We start from the raw sequence: 19,536 nt of genomic DNA, 5'->3' as shown, positions 1-19,536 counted from the left end.
TATCGTTTACATTGTTCCAATAAAAATTCTGAGTGTCTAGTGACTGTTTCATAATGATCGGGTAAATGCAAGTACTCATACGGCTAACCTACGCATAAATAACGGTACAAGAGTTTCGTGACGATTTCTACGCTGTACAAAAATTGCCTGTTGTAACAAACCTTTGTAAACGTCACACTGATCGGTTCCATAATCGACCCGTCAACTTCAAATGTTCATTTTTGATTTCTGGAAAATACGTTTGGACTTAGGAATTTCTTCAGTCGCAACAGTTTTCTGTTCCGTTTTTTCTTCAAAAAGGCCTTTATTATATTAAAAGACTCTTCCACAACACGTCCCAACGCAGAATACACCATTTTACCTCGATAGTTCTTGGATATTGCTGTTACTTTCATCCTCATTACAGCATTTGTGTAACTTCCACCATCACTTTTTGTAACTTTTGTGAAGGAAGTTAAGTTTTGCTCTTTTTTTTTGTGATTTTCTCGTCCAGAATACTTTTGGCATACGCAGTTGGTTGGGTAGCCTGAATTAGATCAGTTCCCTCTCAACAAGGACTCTGCGGTCTCAGCTCAGAGCAAAAAGTTAACATGGTATTGGATGGTATTATAAGGGGTGGTATTGCATGATAAAGTGGCCACCACTAGTGTAATTGATAGTTTTTATTAGTGGTACATCGCACGACTATATTATTTTAGTAAAAATATAAGGCAGTTAAACAAGAACGAGACATAAATATTAAATTCTAGTACTTTATATAAAAAACTTGTTACTAACCTTTAGGGATAAAAAATCGACCTCCTTTTTGAAACACACAAGCTGTTCCGTCAATGTTCACTTTTCCTCTACCCTCATTTGCAAAATAGAACTGAAAAATAATAATTTTTGTAAAAGAGCTTATATTTGTGTGATTTTTAAAATATCAATCGTTTTCAAATTTTAAATATTAGGACATCACTTTATAGGCGACCGGCGAAAAAAATTCATAGAAAACGTTTACATCTACATGTATATTTTATACTTATAGTTACTATAGACCAGATCACGGGAATAATGGTAACACATTTACAAATTACGGCACAAATTTTTAAGAATGATTGTATGTCGATATAATTAAGTTATACTCAAAAGGGCAGTCACAAAAAATCGAATTTTTACATCAAAATTTATGTGACAGGTTATGTTATGTCACTTCATCATCATTAAGGTTTTACATTTCTAGTGGAATGATCTCGAATCTCTTCTTAGAGCTCTTCAGATTCAGTTATTGTAAGGAATAACTCTGTATTTTTGTTTTTGTTCACAGGTTGTAGTTTAATTACAATATTTGATATTTTTTCTATTTTTATATTGTTCTTCTCCAGTTCCTAATTTTCATTATTTTAATGTTTCTAGTAACCGGGTCCTCCCCTTTCTCTGTAGGTCTTCCCCACAGTTTTTCTGCTTCTGGCTTCTATTTCTATCTGGTGACTTTCTTAATCTGAGAGTAGAGTTCTCTTTATTCTATGTGTCCCATCCATCTCATATCTTTGTTTTGGCCAATTTTACTACATCATCTCCCGTCATTGTGTCACTTATTTCGTGCTTACATACGGGAGTCGATTATTCATTTTTTTTTACTGTTGAATGGTAAGATTGTTTGTGCTCTTATCTACAAGTAATTAAGATAAGGATATCATTTTATAGGATGGCTAGTTTTTACCGTCATTAAGTTATAATTTCCTAATAAAAATGGATGCATGATCTTCCAACTAACTACACAAAATGAAGCATAGTAATAAAGCGTTTTTCACGAGAATTGCCAGAGGTCACAAAATGAACAGGCCTAATTCGATACTTGGAAAGCTGCCGAGAATCACAAGGTTAAACTAAGTGAAACTGTTGCTGTTCTCGAAAAACAAATATCACCGTTGCATCCACAACTTACAGGGTTGGCAATAAAAGTCAACCAGACAGAAGAAAGAGAAAAACAACCAACAAAAGAAGCAGAATACTGTACAGACGAGTAGGAATTAGCCAAGGAGACGGAATGGATTCGAGTAAAAGAAAAAAATTACAAAAAACGAAAAATTGATACTTTCCTTACTTGATTACTACAGAGGGTGTGTTGTCGCAAAAGAGATGCAGAAAATAGAAAACAGAAATACAAAGACCTGTCTCAAGACCTGTCTCCAAAGAAATGACAGACAATAAGATCAAACCCCAGTGATAGTAGAAGGCATTAAACAATACGATAACCTTATACAAATATCTTCAGTTAAAGAAATTTTTTTTTACAAATTAATGTTCAAGATGGTAACAATATAGATAGTTAACAAAAGCTTTAAATGAGGAAAATTATCAATACCACTCATATGAAAATAAGCAGGACAGGCCCTTTAAAGTTATAGTGAAAAAAATACATCACTTTTATTTAGAGAAAGATATTGTTATTGATCTACAAAACAAGAGCTACAACGTAATAAATGCCGTCAATAAACTTAAATGGCGAACCAAACAGCCATTAGACATGTTAAGAGCTCTAAATTAGTGCTGCAATTTAAGAGATGCCAAGCATATGGGTATACTTGGAAATATTGTGCCAGAAAACCAAGACGTGTTAAATGCACAAAAAAGCATTTAACTAAAGATTTTGGCAAGTCAAAAAACTCAAAACCAAAATGCGTCGATTGTGGTGAAAAGTATGCTGTCAACTACAGAGGGTGTGTTGTCGCAAAAGAGATGCAGAAAATAGAACAGAAATACAAAAAAGGTCAACCTACCAAATCCTTCAGAAAGAAGAGTAACTAAAAATAAAGATGTTGCTAAAAATACAGATGATAATGAAGACAATTGCTGCTGATTGTAAATAGACAGCTACTGTAAATAAGAAATATAGCGATGCATTAAAAACCAACAATGCAAATATACAAATGGAAAACCAGAATGAGAAAGAATCAGACTTGACTATACAGCTCATACTAGATGAACTAAAAAAATTGAATGAAAGATTTACTCGCCTGGAACATATCGCTAAGGGTGCTATTTTTAAAATCAGAAACGGCTAGTGAAATCAGAATCATGGAATGGAATGCCAATGGGTTGCTACAACATCAACAAGCGTTACAGGCGATCGTTGACATCGAGAAAATTGACATCTGCCTCATATCTGAGACACATCTTACAAATCAATTATACATACAGTTCAAAGGATATAAAGTGCACCACACAATACACCCTGATAATGCAGCCAAAGGAGATAGTGCAATCGTGATTAAAGGCGGTATGGAATACGGTATGTGTAAGAATTAAAAAACTGATATCAATGTTAGTTTAATATATTGTCCGCCTAGGCATTCCATTAAAAAAGAACAATATAACGAGTTCTTGAATACCTTAAGAGAGAGATATATAGTACGAGGGGACTTTAATTCAAAGAATACTCATTGGGGCTCTAGACTAACTACCACTAAAGCAAAGGAACTTCTATTGGCTCTCAACAAAAATATTTCAGTCAATTACCTAGACATTGATGATAGTTGGGACATGAACTCGGATCATTCACCCATAGTAGTAACTCTGAGCATACGATCATTAAAAAGATAATATTCCAACATTAACTAATAAACTAACGGATTGGGAAAGTATCAAACTATGTTTTGAATATAAAATCAACCTGGCAGTACCTCTACAAAATTCAGAGAAGCTAGATGAGGAAGTTGAACTGTTTGTGCACAATATCCAGCAAGCAGCATGGTAAAACACTCCTGTGCTGAAACCTAGGGTAAAGAAAATTAATTATCCAAAGAAAATAAGAAAACTAATAAGCGATAAAAGAAAAAGAAGAAAAATAGGGCAAAAAACTAGGTTTCCTCAATATAAAACAAGATTAAACAATGCGAGCCAAAAACTCAAAACAGAAATCTAACAACTAAAGAATGAAACAATTAATACATACTTAAAAAATTTAACGGATGATAATAGAACTGATTATTCTCTATGGAAAGCTACAAAAAAAACTAAAAATACCAATTATCCATTCCCCCTATTAGAATAGAGGACGATAATTGGGCCAGGAGCAATGAAGAAAAAGCACACACATTTGCTAAACATCTTGAAAACACATTCAAACCCAATGAAAGCCAAGAAGATGAGCAAAGTTTGGAAGAGCCAGTTCAAGTAGAGAAAGACCAACATCTAAAGAAGTAATGACTGAAATAAATGAAAATATCAACCCAAAAAAAGCTTCAGGCTATTATTCATTGTGAGTTTTTAGTACCTCACCATTAATCACTGGTGAGGTACTAAAAAACCTACCTCGTAAAGCCATTGTGAAGCTATTGTGAAACTTATTTTTAAAGCCTTTAGGAAAACAAGTTGCACAAGAGAATCAAAAAAGAATCAAGAACGGATTACCGAAGAAATATTACAGAACATGAACAAGAAAAGATCATTTACGAAAAGATAAGGAGCTATGTACACAACAGTGAACAAACAGATAAGAAAGAAGATTAAAAATACAAAAGAACAATAGATGGCAACTAAATAACTAGAAGTAGAGTAACCAAAACAAACACACGATTATCCGCTATGTACAAAAGGGGCAAAGAAATGACAAAACGGGGAAGACAAAATTCCACAAAGAAGATAGTAGTTAACCATAACCGACCCACACTCGACAACAATCACGTTTATCAGCATGGAATTCAGTGTTACCCATAAGTAGTTATACATGAGTGACAAAAATGTACATATAATGGGCAACTAAGTGTTAGAAAAATTGCAGCAATATAACAAATTTCATGACCAGATCTTAATGCTAAACTTCTACCTATTCTCAGTAGTGATAAAATAGAAAGTTGTGTGATAAAATAAAATCAAAGTAACTAAAATATAGCTGCTACAGTTATTAAAATACATGAATAACCAGAATAACCATTAGAACCAGAAGCACACACTGATCAAAGACTTTCCTTTTCAAGCAAATGGGAATATATCATTTAAAAACTTCACTCATTTTTCCGTAAGCTGCCCATGTTAACCCTATTCTCCTGTTTACCTATTGTTTTAAAATATAACAATTAAATTGTTGTTATAAAAAATTGTCTTGCATGAACTACCCGGTCTACAATAATAACTATGTGTTCTGTAAACCTCAAGTTGTTCAAAAACTCCCCATATATTTACTATAATATTTTCCCAATTACTGTTTTTCATAGCACTCTGCAACAAAGCGATAAAGTTTGGGAGAGATGGTGTCTTCTTGCCTAATACCCTTTTTCATGGGAAATGTGTTTGTGTCGCTATAGTATATTCTGATTGCAGCTGTTGCGCTATTATATATATATTCCAAAGAAGAGTTGTTCACCTATGATCAATACTGCACTCTACAAGCGCTCTTAACATCGACCTATGCTGGAATGAGTCAAATGCTTTATCAAAGTCTGCAAATATTAATATAGTCCGTTCACTCAGCTTAGTGTTGCAGACTTCTTTCATTGAAAAAAAAAAGAAGAATAATTATAAATTATGGGAGTGTATATTCATTAATTGTCATTAAAAACTTTCCATTTGTTAATACTAATTTATAAACCACTATTTATAGAAACTTTCAAAAATAAACTTTTTTGTTAATTGATGCCGTTTTGCATGTGACATTTTTTTTATTTAAATATTATTACAATAAATATTTACTATGAGTACGTATGCTTGGTTGTATAGAAATTTCCAGCCACTACCAGTCAGAGTATATCAATGGCTTGTTGAATACTATAATTTTCTCTATGAAAGACTTTATTACTAGAACGTGGTCATTCGTTCCAAAGCCACTTCTAAACTTATTAGTTTGGGGAAAATTCTATGATATAAGAAAGTGAGTGTATTTCTTTTAAATTATATATATATATATATATATATATATATATATATATATATATATATATATATATATATATATATATATATATATATATTGATTAACTAGCCACAACGTTGACGATTTATATATGAATTTTTGGTTTGACCTCACTTGTTTGTTTGTTTTTTAACCGACCACTGGGGGAAATTTGGTGTTATTTCCACCTTTCCTTTCATTTATTGGTTCCTTACAAGCAGGTTGTCACCCAAACTCATCTTATCATTTAAATAAACCGCTCTATTACTAGGGTTGGTAATTCACCTTGTTGTTCTGTCATAATTAATGACCTCAAGGTTTACTGTCTTTTTACGTAGTTGGCGCGTGTGTTTTAATATAACACCATTTTACCGGCAGCATTCACGAAGCCAGTAGTGGTAATTTTATTATACTGTGTAGTATAATTGAGTGGTAATTACTATAATAATGCTACCTAAAGTTAAAATTAAATCATAACTATTGCTATATTGTTGGAAGTGCATCTATGATTTTCTTAGTTCTTCATTCTCTTTTTCAATGTTTTTTTACTTATACATGTTTATATAAAAAAAACCACATGTTCTTTTTGCTGTGCTTAGTTTGAACAAATTGTTAACTTTATTTAGTTCAATTTATTGTTTATACATCGTAATCGTATAATGTCCATTTACTTAATTGTCTTTACAACTTTAATATCATTGACTGCTACATATCTTTTTAAGGTAACACATGTAAAAACTTCTCCATGCTTGTGTGGTTTTTTTCATATTGTTCTTTTTAGTTGAACTGATGATGCTTTCTGATTAAGAAAGCGAAAGTAGCCATCAACTTTGTCTTTTTTCTCCACCTTTTGACCGAAAAAACCCACCACTCTTCCGAGTGATCCTTAATATATATATATATATATATATATATATATATATATATATATATATATATATATCAATATAAGAAAGTGAGAAATTTATTAACCAAGTTTAGACGAAATGTTAAGATTCAGATGGAAATAAACTTACCAGATTATATTTCCGACTTTTATGTAGTCCCTTCTTCTCTCCAGGTGGAATTTCCAAGTATAGCATAGAACTTCCATTGTCGTCACTTAATAAATCCGAATATTTTAAATTATCCTGCTCCTGGGTGAATGTAACTTCATTTTGAACAACTTCTAAAAATTAATATAAATTATTATATTATAAACAAGATATAACATCGAAGTACAACATAGTCGTTATACTCCGGTTGCCAGAGACGAAAATGCCACTGAACCTCTGAACAGTTGCTGCGAACAATCAAAAAGTTCAGGAATTTACAGCTAATCTTTATGGCATCAAGCACATCATCAGTGTCAATGATGATGGATTTCGCATTTTCCTGAAAACTTACTCTGCAAAAGAAGGCAATGAAAATTATTTAAAAAATCTTCTTTCGACTCAAACATAATCAATTGATAGTCAAACTGGAAAACCCGAGATGATCAAATTCTACAACACAAAATGGGGGGTGGATAGTTTGGATCAAAAATGTGAGACTTTTTTTACTTCTCTAATAACAAGAAGATGACCTATGGTTATTTTTTATCAGTTGCCAAATATATCTCTAGAAAACTCATATATTTTATACACTTGTACAAACCAAAATAACCGATCAAGATTTCAATGTATTAAATAATTAGGTACTGATCTAATAACTCCACATATAAGCCGACGATTGACCAACTATCAATTACCGAGAGAGTTGAGATCAATAAATAGTTCAATTTTACAAGAACCAATCCCAGAAGTAATGATTTCTGTTTGCCAATGCAATTTGTTTACAATGTAAAGAGAAAGTGTGTAAGGACTGTACAATTGAGTAATTGTGTTATATTAGTTTGCGATCAGGCATACAACGAGAAACCACCTGATTATCTTCCCAGAGAGCGTTATGAAATGAAAACTAAGCAAGAAAATTCTGTGCTCTGCAATCCGGCTAGCAACCAGCGCCATATCGATTCCAGGTCAAATGGTGTGAAATAGGCGACCGGGCAGATGATTGTGGACGACCAGGCAATATATGCGAAATGGGATACTGGAAGATCAAACTTAAAATTACGTAAAAAACACCGCATCGCAACATGGAATGTTAGGGGGCTGCTACAACCAGGTAAACTGTATATATATTAGAAAATGAACTGATCAAGGAGAAGATAGATATCGGAGATACACTGGAAAAGCCAAGGGCATTTGGAGGCCACTCACTACAAAGTTTTCATGGCAGGAGCTAACAAATCAGGACAAAATGGCGTAGCAATATTAATTCAAAAACGTTGGGCAAAATATGTACATGAATACCTTCCAGTAATCGATCGAATAATCAAAATAACTCTAAACGCTAAACGAGCCAAAATGCAAATTATACAGGTATATATGACAACATCCGAAGCGGCAGAAGATATAGTAGAAGAAACATATCACCTGATACATGAAACCATCTCTAATATTCCTAAAAAAGAACCAGTGATGATAATAGAAGATTGGAATGCAAAAATAGGATAAACTAAAATAGATGATCATTTGAAAAGAACGATAGGTGAACGATGGCTTAGGCGGGCGAAATGAACAAGATGAACGGCTCCTTCAATTTGCCATCGATATGGATCTAACATTATCTGTGTTCCGACCACAAAATGTTACAAGCAGAATTTCGCTTTAAGTTACACAGTAAAACAATCACAAATAAAACACAACACCTGATTCCAAAACACCCGAAAAAGTTTAGAGAAGCATTGGCAGAAGCTGACCTACCAGTGACTACCGGAGACCCTGACAAAACGTGGGAATACACAAAGAAATGGATCACTGAAGCCATCAACAATACTAATCCCAAAGACAAAACATCTAGGAAAAAACATTGGATGACTGAAGAGACTCAATCTTGTAGAAAAAAGACGAAAACTTAGAAACGGCACATCACATTCAAAACAAAACAAAATAGAGATATGCACCATAAATACAACTATAAAACTCTTATATGCAGAAGGGACAAAAATAATTATATTAAAATACATATGTTTACAACTAGAGGAACATGCTGACCGCCAAGACTCTAGAGAACTTTTCTCAAAAGTCAAGCATCTAGCGAGACAATTCAAACCGCAGACACATATCATCAAAGATAATAGTGGAAATACCGTAACAAACCCAGACGGTATCGCAGAGGTGTGGAAACAATATTACGAAATACTATTCTCTAACAACGACCCAGACAATAATACAGACAAAAGAAGTTATAAAAAAGAACCTCAAATATTGAAATCAGAATTTGAAGCGGCAATTAAAAAACTAAAATTCAGAAAAGCAGAAGGAGAAGATGAAATAACAGCTCAAACACTCAAAGAAATGGGAGAATTAGGGAAGGAAGAAAGTGGCTGAATGACTGGGGTAAACTCACGTTTATTCCCATATATAAAAAAGGTTCAAGGACAGATTGCAGTAATTACCGTACAATAGGATTGATATCACACGCGAGCAAAGTATTTCTAACCATCATCAATGAAAGACTAAAATCAATTCTCTTACCACAAATTCCCCAAGAACAATCCGGATTCGTCCCAGGTAGAGGAACAAGAGAACATATTCTTAATATTCGTCAAATTATCGAAAAATTTGGGGAGATTAACATAGAAACATATTTATGCTTTGTTGACTATTCCAAGACCTTCGATACCGTAAAATGGGATCAAATGTAAGAGTTAACATTGTGGTTTCGAAAAGCTTCAAATTAAAATCTGGAGTTTGGCAGGGATGTATAATATCCCCTATTCTATTCAATATGTATAGTGAACATATTATCCGTCTAGTTTTTGAGGAATGGCAAGGTGGAGCAACGATAGGAGGAAGAAAAATCAAAAACCTACGTTATGCTGATGACACTGTTATATTGGCGTCATCGCCAGAAGAACTGGAACAAATTATGAATAGGCTAGGCACGGTGAGTACGGAATATGGTTAGAAAACAAATATGCAGAAAACCAAAGTGATGATCATCGATAGAATCAGAAACAACCAAGCAGAGATAAGAAACATGGCAGGTTACGAAGTGGTCAGGCAATTTAATTACTTAGGCTCCGTTATTACTAACAGTGGAAGATGTGAAGACGAGATCCGTCGACGCATCACAATGGTCAGGTCGCCAACAGTCAAACTCACAAAAATTTTGAAGAACACTGACATAAAAAAAACACAAAATTATGCGTTGTTCGAGCATTGATATTTCCTATCGCCACCTATGCTTCAGAAACTTGGACAATAAAAAAAGCTAATTCAAAGCGTATAATGGCATTTGAAATGTGGTTCTACCGTAGAATGTTGCGCATACCATGGACCGCCAATCGCACAAATAACTCAATTCTAGCAGAACATAAAAACTAGACTCATCACAACTATCAACCAAAATATACTGGGTTATTTTGGACATATAACTAAAAGAAGAGAAGGCATGGAACGAACGAGAGTTGAAGGTAATGTAGCGCGTAAAAGATCCAAAGGAAGATCTCCAGTACGATGGTAGGACCAAATAAAGGACATGACTGGTTACTCATTCTCCGAGGCAAAAAAACACGCACAGGAGAGAGATAATTGGACAGAAATAGTCAAAAAATTACATGACGCCACTACATCCTTTCGAAGGAGAAAGGATAGAGGAGGAGGTTATATTATATATTTTAATGATCATATGTCTAAGGCGTACATGTCTAAGTTATTTCTAAACGAATGTTGTTAAAACTTTTGTTTGTTTGCTTAATTTTTTATAAATAATCTATGGAGTGCAAATTTACTGATCATTTTTCACTTATAACTAAAAATACTCTTGTTTTGTTTAAAGATAAAATTATTTCAAAATACTGCTTTATTTTTTTTTAATAAAATCCTATTAAAACTGTTTTTATTTTTTGTATGTCAAAATTAATGTTTTCATTGGTTTTTTATTATTTTAAAAGGTTGTGGTACGGTTAGACCCTACGTCACCATTTTTGTCAATATTATATCACGTCGCCAGTTGGGGGTTGAGAAAAATACTGAAAATATACTGGCCCAACAGAATAACTAATACAAAACTAGGAAAAGAACAAAACAAACTACCGACTATCTGATGATTTACAGTGATGTTGAGAAAGAAACCAGAGCCAAAGAAGGAGTCGCCCTGTTAGTACACAGAAAATTTTTACACCAAGTAAGAAAACTTTTACGAACACCTTCAGACCGTAATAAACGAGACCCCAAACAATGAATATATAATCATTATGGGTGATTTTAACGCCTGTGTTGGTAATTATATAGTTCCAGCAATAAAACAGCGATATAATGAAAATATGAGAAATGAAAACGGAGACCTTCTAGACGGACCTCTGCACCATAAACGAAATACGTATTAATAATACATGTTTCCATCACAGAGAACAATACAAATACACTTTTGAAAACAGTAGAGGACAAAGATCTATGATAGACTATATATAAGAGTTACAACCCTCTCAAATCTTAGATGTAAGAGCACTAACATCAGCAGAAACAGGATACAAGATATCTCTTCCAAAAATGAATAACCGAAAAAAGCAGAAACATATATCATAGAAAGTGATGGAGTCAAAGAAAGCTGGGCAAAAATTAAGCCTAATATCTTAGCATCGGCCAAGGAAGTTATTGGTGAAAGAAGTATAAATAAAAATAAATCGTTCCCAAGGCGAAGAACTCCATGGTTTTGTAGAGAAATGAAGGAAAAATGTAAAGAAAAGAAAAAAGCTTACCTGAAATACATGTTACATGCCAAAACACAGAGGCATACCATAATTACAAGACAATTAGAAACGAAACACATGCACTTGTAAAAAAAATAAAAAAAATTATCAATGGGAACGCTTTTCGAAAGAAATGGAACATGATTTTTACAATCTGCAAAAGGAAATATGGCGCTTCATAAGAGGTCAAAGAACGGAGGTAAAGGAACTAATAGAACCAAAACACAGAAAAGGATACGTGGATTGACTACCTAAAAAAGTTCTATGCAGAGGAAGAACAAGCGATGCTAGAACCGGAAATACCAGAAATTACCACAAATGAAGAAGTTAATATAAATGTACAGGAAGTTCGGAAAATACTTGAAAACCTGAAGAACAGAAAAGCAGCAGGTAAAGACGGGATGTCAAATGAGTTACTGAAATATTGTGGACTAGCAATGACGGAACGATTAACAACATTAATTAATAAAATTATAAAACACAATAAAATACCGGAAGAATGGAGAACGAGCGAACTAATTCTACTATTCAAAAAAGGAGATAAATAACAGCCAGAAAACTAGAGAGGTATAAACTTGTTAAATACTATGATAAAACTATGATAAAACAAGTTTTCGTAATGGAAGATCGTGTAAAGATGTAATATTCTTTATAAAGCAAATTACTGAAAAATCACTATCACATCAAAGATGTAATCCATCGTCTGTATAATAGAGAAGTTCCCCTAAATATTATAAAAACTATCGAAAACACTAACCAAAACAACAAAATGGAAGTCAGAATAGTTGGACAACTTACAGAAACTATAGAAATAGGCAGCGGAATAAGACAAGGAGATTCATTGAGCCCGAAGCTCTTCAATTTGATCATGGATGAAATCATCAAAAGCGTTAACAAAAGAAGAGGATACAGAATAGGAAACAGAAATAAAAATTCTCTGTTACGCAGACGACACAATATTGATAGCCCAAGATGAAGATAGTCTACAAAGACTGGTCCACAAATTTAACATAAGAGCAAAAGAATTTAATCTTATCTCAGAAAACTAAAACAATAGTAGTCATCAAAGTACCAACCAGATCTAAAATAGAAATTAATGGCATCAGTATTGAACAAGTAATGGAAATAAAATACCTGAGAATTATACTGTCTAGCTATGGAGACCTGGACAAAGAAGTGAGAGATCAAGTACAAAAAGCAAATAGACTGGCAGGATGCCTTAATAACACTATATGGTGAAACAGCCACATTAAAACTGAGATGAAGTCAAGAATTTATAAAGCCAGTGTAAGACCAATAATGGCATATGCCTCAGAAACAAGACCTGACACAGCCACAACGCAAAGGCTACTGGCGACGGCAGAGATGAGAGTGCTGAGAAGAATTACAGGAAATACGCTGAGAGATCGAAAGGGAAGTGAAGACATTAGAAGAAAATGTAACGTACACTATATAAATGAATGAACACAAAATAGAAAAAAAAAAGAATGGAGTAACCACATAAGAACAATGGAGGAGACCCGTGTCGTCGAAATAGCAAGGGATAAGTTACCAATCGGCAGAAGAAGTATCGGACGACCACGCAAAAGATGGAGTGACAACCTTCCATAGAGGTATTAATCCGCCAATGAACAAGCAGAATTGCTTATAAAGAGGAAGAAGATATCTACTACAGTCAAGGAAAAAACTGGAAATGAATTGGCTATACTTTGAGGAAAGATGAAAGCAACACAACCAGACAAGCACTTGAATACTAACCAGAGGGGGAAAGAAAGATAGGAAGACTAGACAACAGCTGGAAAAGAATTACAACGAGAGAACACGAAAAAATTGGACCAAGATGCGGTTAAATTAAAAACAGAGCAAGAAATACAGGAGAATAGAAGGAACTAGTACACAGGTTATCCAGAGAATAAACAAGAACGATATGCACTGACTCGGCCAGTCAGTAATCTTACACTTTTGGCCAAGAAACTCATAAGCGGCCAATACTACACAAGGAGGGATGGAACTAGAGAGAGAAGAGAGAGATATATATATATATATATATATATATATATATATATATATAGAGGTAGGGAGAGACAGATTGAGAGAGAGACAGAGAGTGAGAGATAGGGATGTTTCTTACTGTATTAATTATTAAATATTTTTTGTATTCCCATTTCTAAAATAAATAATTATGCATTTATTACGTATTTAAATTGCAAGATTATTGCAAAACATTAACAACTGGAAAGGTTATAATATTTTTAACAGATAAGAGAGATAAGAGCAGTATTGAAATTTATAACTATGCATAATTTATAATGTAAAACTTTGAAGAAGAAGCACAGAACCGTGAAAAGTGGCGAAAAATGGGAGAGACCTATGTCCAGCAGTGGACAGAAGAGGTTGGATGATGATGAATGTAAAACTTTACTTTTATAAAGTATCGTTTAATAGAATTTGCAGATAAAAACCGTAAAGTAATATTGTAACATTGCAATTGGTTCATTCAAAAAGATGGACGTTTCTATTAGTCAATTTAATTTTCTCCTTTAAATATATGGTTAAATCGTATAATTTAATAATAAAAATTGTAATTCTAATAATTGGATTATTTTTTGACACTAGTACTGAACTATTGGCGTTCACGGTTAACGATTTTAATACATTTACAAAATTAATAACCACACTTTTACTAACTTTAAATTACTTACTTAACTTAAATCTTGAACTACAACTCAATCTGCTTTCGATTTCCGTATGGGAGAAATTATGCATCTGATCATTTTGACTGCAACAATTTAAAAATATGTTGAAATATGTTATTAGAATGATAAAATGTACTAACTTCGATTTGTTACTTACCAGTTATTGAAAACATTAATACTATTCTGTGGATCTGCAGTATTTTCTTGGTGACATGAAGACATATTTGCTGTTGCGCTATGATTAGATGAAGCATTTTCTCGATTGCTGTTTTCTGTAATTCCTGAAGTTTTGGTATTTCTTCTCATACTACTCTTGATTTTTTGTACTTTCTGTGGTGTTCGACAACTAATTTGGTTAACACTATTGTAAACACTTTTGCTTGTTCTTTTACCTGATCTTGTACCAAACAAACGGTTCACTAAAAAATAGAAATGTTTTAAAAAACAACAAGAATTGGAGAAAATAAAAAATTATACTAAAATTCAATATGCTATGGAGGTGACGCATTTGGGATTAGCTTCTCGTTTGGCCAAAAGTATTATTTAGTAAAATACGAAATTTTTTAATGTAATTAAAATATTTTAATTTTGCAAAAATGCGAGACAAAGTACCTAATTGTTCTTAGTTGATATCCGACAATAGGAACCATTTATACAGGACGAAAAAAAAAACAAGAAATTATTCTTTATTTCAAAAACGGCCTCAAATTTTATTTACAGGGTGTTTTCAAAAAATATAAGTTTTATTTATAATTTTTGTTATAGTTGTTTTAACGATTCCAAAAAGTTTAAATATTGCAAAACGGTTAAAGTGGTTCATAATTCGTTTGAGATGGCGTAAATAAAGGGTGAACCATTTAGAGGTACTTTTTTTGGTGTGGATTTGATTTGAGATCGTGCATGAATACTATCAAACTGACATTTCGCTTTTGTTCAGTATTGTTTGACATTTCATGATGAAAAAACTTAGCCCGGCATAGCGCCAAGAAATTATTAAGTTTTATTTTGAAAATGTGAGTTCTATGAGGAATGTGTTTCGTGCGCTTAGAGCAATTTATAGTCCACATAATCGGCCTACCGAACGTACAATTCGCTTTACGATTCATCATCATCATCAGTGGCATTACAGCTCGTTATGAGCCAAAGCCTTCTTCAGAACAATCTTCCATTCGCCCCTGTCTCTGGCAACTCTTCTCCATGCTTTAACTCCGATGGATTTTAGATCATACTCTATGTTATCTTGATACCTAAGTTTTGGTCTTCCTCTGGTCGTCTTCCCACTGGTCATCTTCGTTCGAAAATTTTTCTGATCGTTGCATCTTCATCTCGCCTAATTACATGTCCTACCCATCGAAGGCGTGCTAATTTAATATATTTTACAACGTCAGGTTCCCCAAAACTTCTATATAACTCAAAGTTGTAGCGCCTACGCCACAAACCCTGTTCTTGGATTCCTCCATATATTTTTCTTAAAATTTTTCTCTCGAAACGTTTAAGCAATTCTTGGTCGTTCTGTGTAAGTGACCACGTTTCAGACCCGTATGTTAACACTGGCCTGGTTAGTTTTGGGGTCATATGTTTCCTCAAGCCATAATAGCACTTATTGGCAAGCACTATTCTTCTTTTAATTTCTTCGCTGACATTGTTGTCTTTGGTCAGCAGCGAGCTCAGGTAGACGAAGGTGTCCACACCTTCCAGTTCCAGATCATCAATTAATAGTCTAGGTATCTGGTTGCCTGATCTAGTACAATACATATACTTGGTTTTCTGTGCGTTTACTTTTAATCCCATTCTAAGTGCAGACGCCCTTAGTGATCTAAATGCTTCGATCAGAGATTCTGTGGACCTAGCAATAATATCTATGTCATCTGCATATCCGACCACTTGTACAGATTTATTAAAGATGGTGCCATTCGTATTAATATGGCACTCTCGAATTACTTTTTCTAGTGCAAGGTTAAATAAGAGACACGACAGTCCATCTCCCTGTTTCAGTCCATTTTTGCAATGGAAGGGTCTGGAAAAGTCGTTTTGAATTCTGACTACACTCTCTACGCCTGTGAGTGTAAGTTCCGTTAGTTGAACAAGATGAAGCGGAATTTGAAAATCCACCATAGCCTGTAGAAGTTTTTGTCTGTTGACTGAGTCGTATGCGGTTTGAAATCCACGAATATGTGGTGGGTGTCGACTCCGAACTCAAGCGTTTTCTCAAGAATCTGCCTGACTGTGAAGATTTGATCCGTTGTTGATTTATTGGGTCGGAAACCGCACTGGTAGTTCCTAACTATTTGTTCAGCATAGGGGATCAATATTCTTTACATTACGTTGGACAATACTTTATATGCCACGTTAAGTAGGGTGATGCCCCTATAATTATCACACACCATCATATCTCCCTTTTTGTGAAGAGGGTGCATTACACCTTTATAATTTCCATTCGCTTTACGATTAGTAAGTTTAAAACCCAGTTTTCATTATTGGATAACACGCGACCCGGTAACGGATAGTGTACTCGAAAATAATAAAGAATCGATTCGTCGCCGTTCTCAACAGCTTGGTTTGTCATATGCAACAACTTGGCGTATTTTACGTAAGGATCTTGGTTTAAAAGCGTACAAAATTCAATTAGTGCTAGAGCTAAAGCCAACCGACCTTCCGAGTCGTCACCGTTTCAGTCGATGGGCTCTTGATAAGCTTTCAGAAGATCCACTGTTTTCGAGAAAAATTTTGTTTTCAGATGAGGCCCATTTTTGGCTTAATGGGTACGTTAATAAACAAAATCCGTATTTGGAGGTGATGAACAACCCAAAGAGGTTCAAGAGTTGCCATTACACCCTGAAAAAACTGTTTGATGTGGTTTATGGGCTGGTGGAATCTATTTGGTACCTGAAATTGAAGCTCGTGGTCTCGGCAGTGAAATTTCCACTTCGGAAATCGAGAACGATTTCCGAAGTGAAAATTGAAACGTCAATAAACGTACTTTAACCTTTAATTGTGGCGTATTCCCATTTAAATAATAGTTATTCTAACATGCCACAAGAAAATAGCTTCAGTACAATATTAAGAAACCGTTATGGGCCCAGCGTTATTCAAAATTTTCGGAGATTGGAAATTCTTTACAAGAAACTGGCACATTGTCAAAAATCAAATTTTTACGGAGATGTAGGAGAACGATTTCCGAAGTGGAAATTGAAACGTCAATAAACGTACTTTAACCTTTAATTGTGGCTTATTCCCATTTAAATAGTAATTAACACTTTTAAAAGGTGTGCCCTTATTTTAAAAATCCTAAAGTTTTTTTTTTGAAAATGAAAAATAATGGGGATTTGCCCATATATGCACATAACACAATATACTTACACTTTTCTTCTGAAATGTCAATAAAAGAGGGGCAGTATACTTGTTTTCTAGGTTTTCGTTCTCTTGTCGATCTTCTTAAATCTGTAACATAAAATTGTTGGATTTTTATTCATTGCAAATCATCTGGAATCTTTTGCTATAAAAATATTGACCTTATGATATAACTATAAGCACAGATTAACAGACCACAGATACGAAAGCTACCCGATGAGAGTGGTGCAGAATTTGGTAACCTTGAAACTGAGGAAAACCGTTGTTGTGCCGGAGTTTGCACCCACGGTTCGTAGACTTACTACGGTTGCCTCTTCCGACTGGTGTGGGGATGCTTGAGTTACGTCACCAGAGTACACAAGAATACAAAACCCATTTATTCGCGATTGAAACTGAATGTAGAGGGCAGGTCGATTGCAGTGTGGATTGGTTGAAGGGGAAGAATTACGTCACGAGAGTACAGTTTCGGGCTTAATGTTCAATGGTTAGGCGGAAGAGGCAACCGTAGTAAATCTACGAACCGTGGTTTGCACCAATACAATGTGTAACTTACAAAATAATTCATTTGGTCTATAATAGTTACTTTTACATCTGATTTGATATTTAATTTACCTACACTAGAAATTAAGACAAAAAAGCTTAACAAAACGTGGGTCATTTAATAAAATTTTGTGTTAAACGAAAAACTATAAAAAGTAGCTTTGAAGTGAACAGGAAATAAATATAATAGGCAATTTGGGAATTCTAGATATGTCCTTAACAAAACAACAGAAAGTAAACTGTCTGTTAGAAAAGTGACAGTCGTTGTTAAAGATTTATATATAAACTGTCATTTAATAAATTTCTGTGTAAATAGAAAAAGTATAAAAAGTAGCTTTGGAGTGAACACGAAATAAATATAATAGGTAATTGGGAATTCTAGGTATGTCCTTAAAAAAACAAGAGAAAGTAAACTGGCTATTAGAAAAGCGACAATCGTTAAAAAATTTCTATGTAAATTGAAAAAGTATAAAAGTAGCTTTGAGTTAAACAAGAAATAAATATAATAGGTAATTTGGGAATTCCATATATGGCCTTAACAAAACAAGAGAAAGTACATAGTTAATATCATAATTTGGAATTTGGAAGTTCTAGGAAGAACCAAATTTGGAAAGAAGTAAAGTGGCTGTTAGAATAGTCACAATTTTTAAAGATTTACAATACATAAAATATAGGTGGACGGTGATTTAATTTTATAATTAAGTTAATCTCCCTAAACCAGAATTTTATTAATAACATAACCATTTCATTTTTAATACATTCTTGTACAATAAACCAGTTTTAGCTTACAATACACAACAAATTATTTTAGACGAGATTTTATCTCGTTAGCTGTAGATAAGAAAATGTTAAAATTGGTAGGTACTTAACATGAAATTTTAATTTACTTCAGTTTCTCAATGAGACATTTCTAAGACGAGGTCAAGTGATTACTTTTGAAAGTACCAAGTTCGATCGACAATCAAAAAAGAGCAAAGAAGAAAATAACGATAGCTAAAGTACAATTTAATACTGCTGCTAAGCCAACTAAATAATACAGAAGATTCCTTCTGCAAAATAAAGAAATATTGAACTCTTTAAACACATTTACTATTTTACATGGGAAATAAGCCACAATTTAAATTTATTTGACGTTTCGACTTCCACTTTGAAAATCTTTACCAAAAATCGTATTATCGTAAGTCAAATAAATTTCATTTTCAACTTAAATTGTGGCTTATTTCTCAAGTAAAATAGTAAACTGCATAAGATGTCACAAAGACATAGCTTCACAACACTATTAAACAATTCCTAGTCTA

The 19,536-nt window shown here is 33.6% G+C and overlaps 1 protein-coding gene across 1 annotated transcript in view; it reads right to left on the bottom strand.

The window, feature by feature from the left end:
- Positions 1–19,536, bottom strand: part of LOC140437240 (uncharacterized) — a 59,442-nt gene that overhangs the window by 5,360 nt on the left and 34,546 nt on the right. The window contains exons 5-9 of the mRNA XM_072526642.1: positions 17,708–17,788; positions 14,505–14,766; positions 14,354–14,430; positions 6,889–7,040; positions 778–868 (exon numbers count right to left, since the gene is read on the bottom strand). Coding sequence (XP_072382743.1) covers positions 778–868; positions 6,889–7,040; positions 14,354–14,430; positions 14,505–14,766; positions 17,708–17,788 — 663 coding nt within the window. The remainder of the gene's footprint in view (positions 1–777; positions 869–6,888; positions 7,041–14,353; positions 14,431–14,504; positions 14,767–17,707; positions 17,789–19,536) is intronic.

Source organism: Diabrotica undecimpunctata, chromosome 3, assembly GCF_040954645.1.
Source record: "Diabrotica undecimpunctata isolate CICGRU chromosome 3, icDiaUnde3, whole genome shotgun sequence".
Lineage (NCBI taxonomy): Eukaryota > Metazoa > Arthropoda > Insecta > Coleoptera > Chrysomelidae > Diabrotica > Diabrotica undecimpunctata.
Note: the sequence above shows the minus strand (reverse complement) of the source record. Positions and strands in the feature narration are given on the sequence as shown.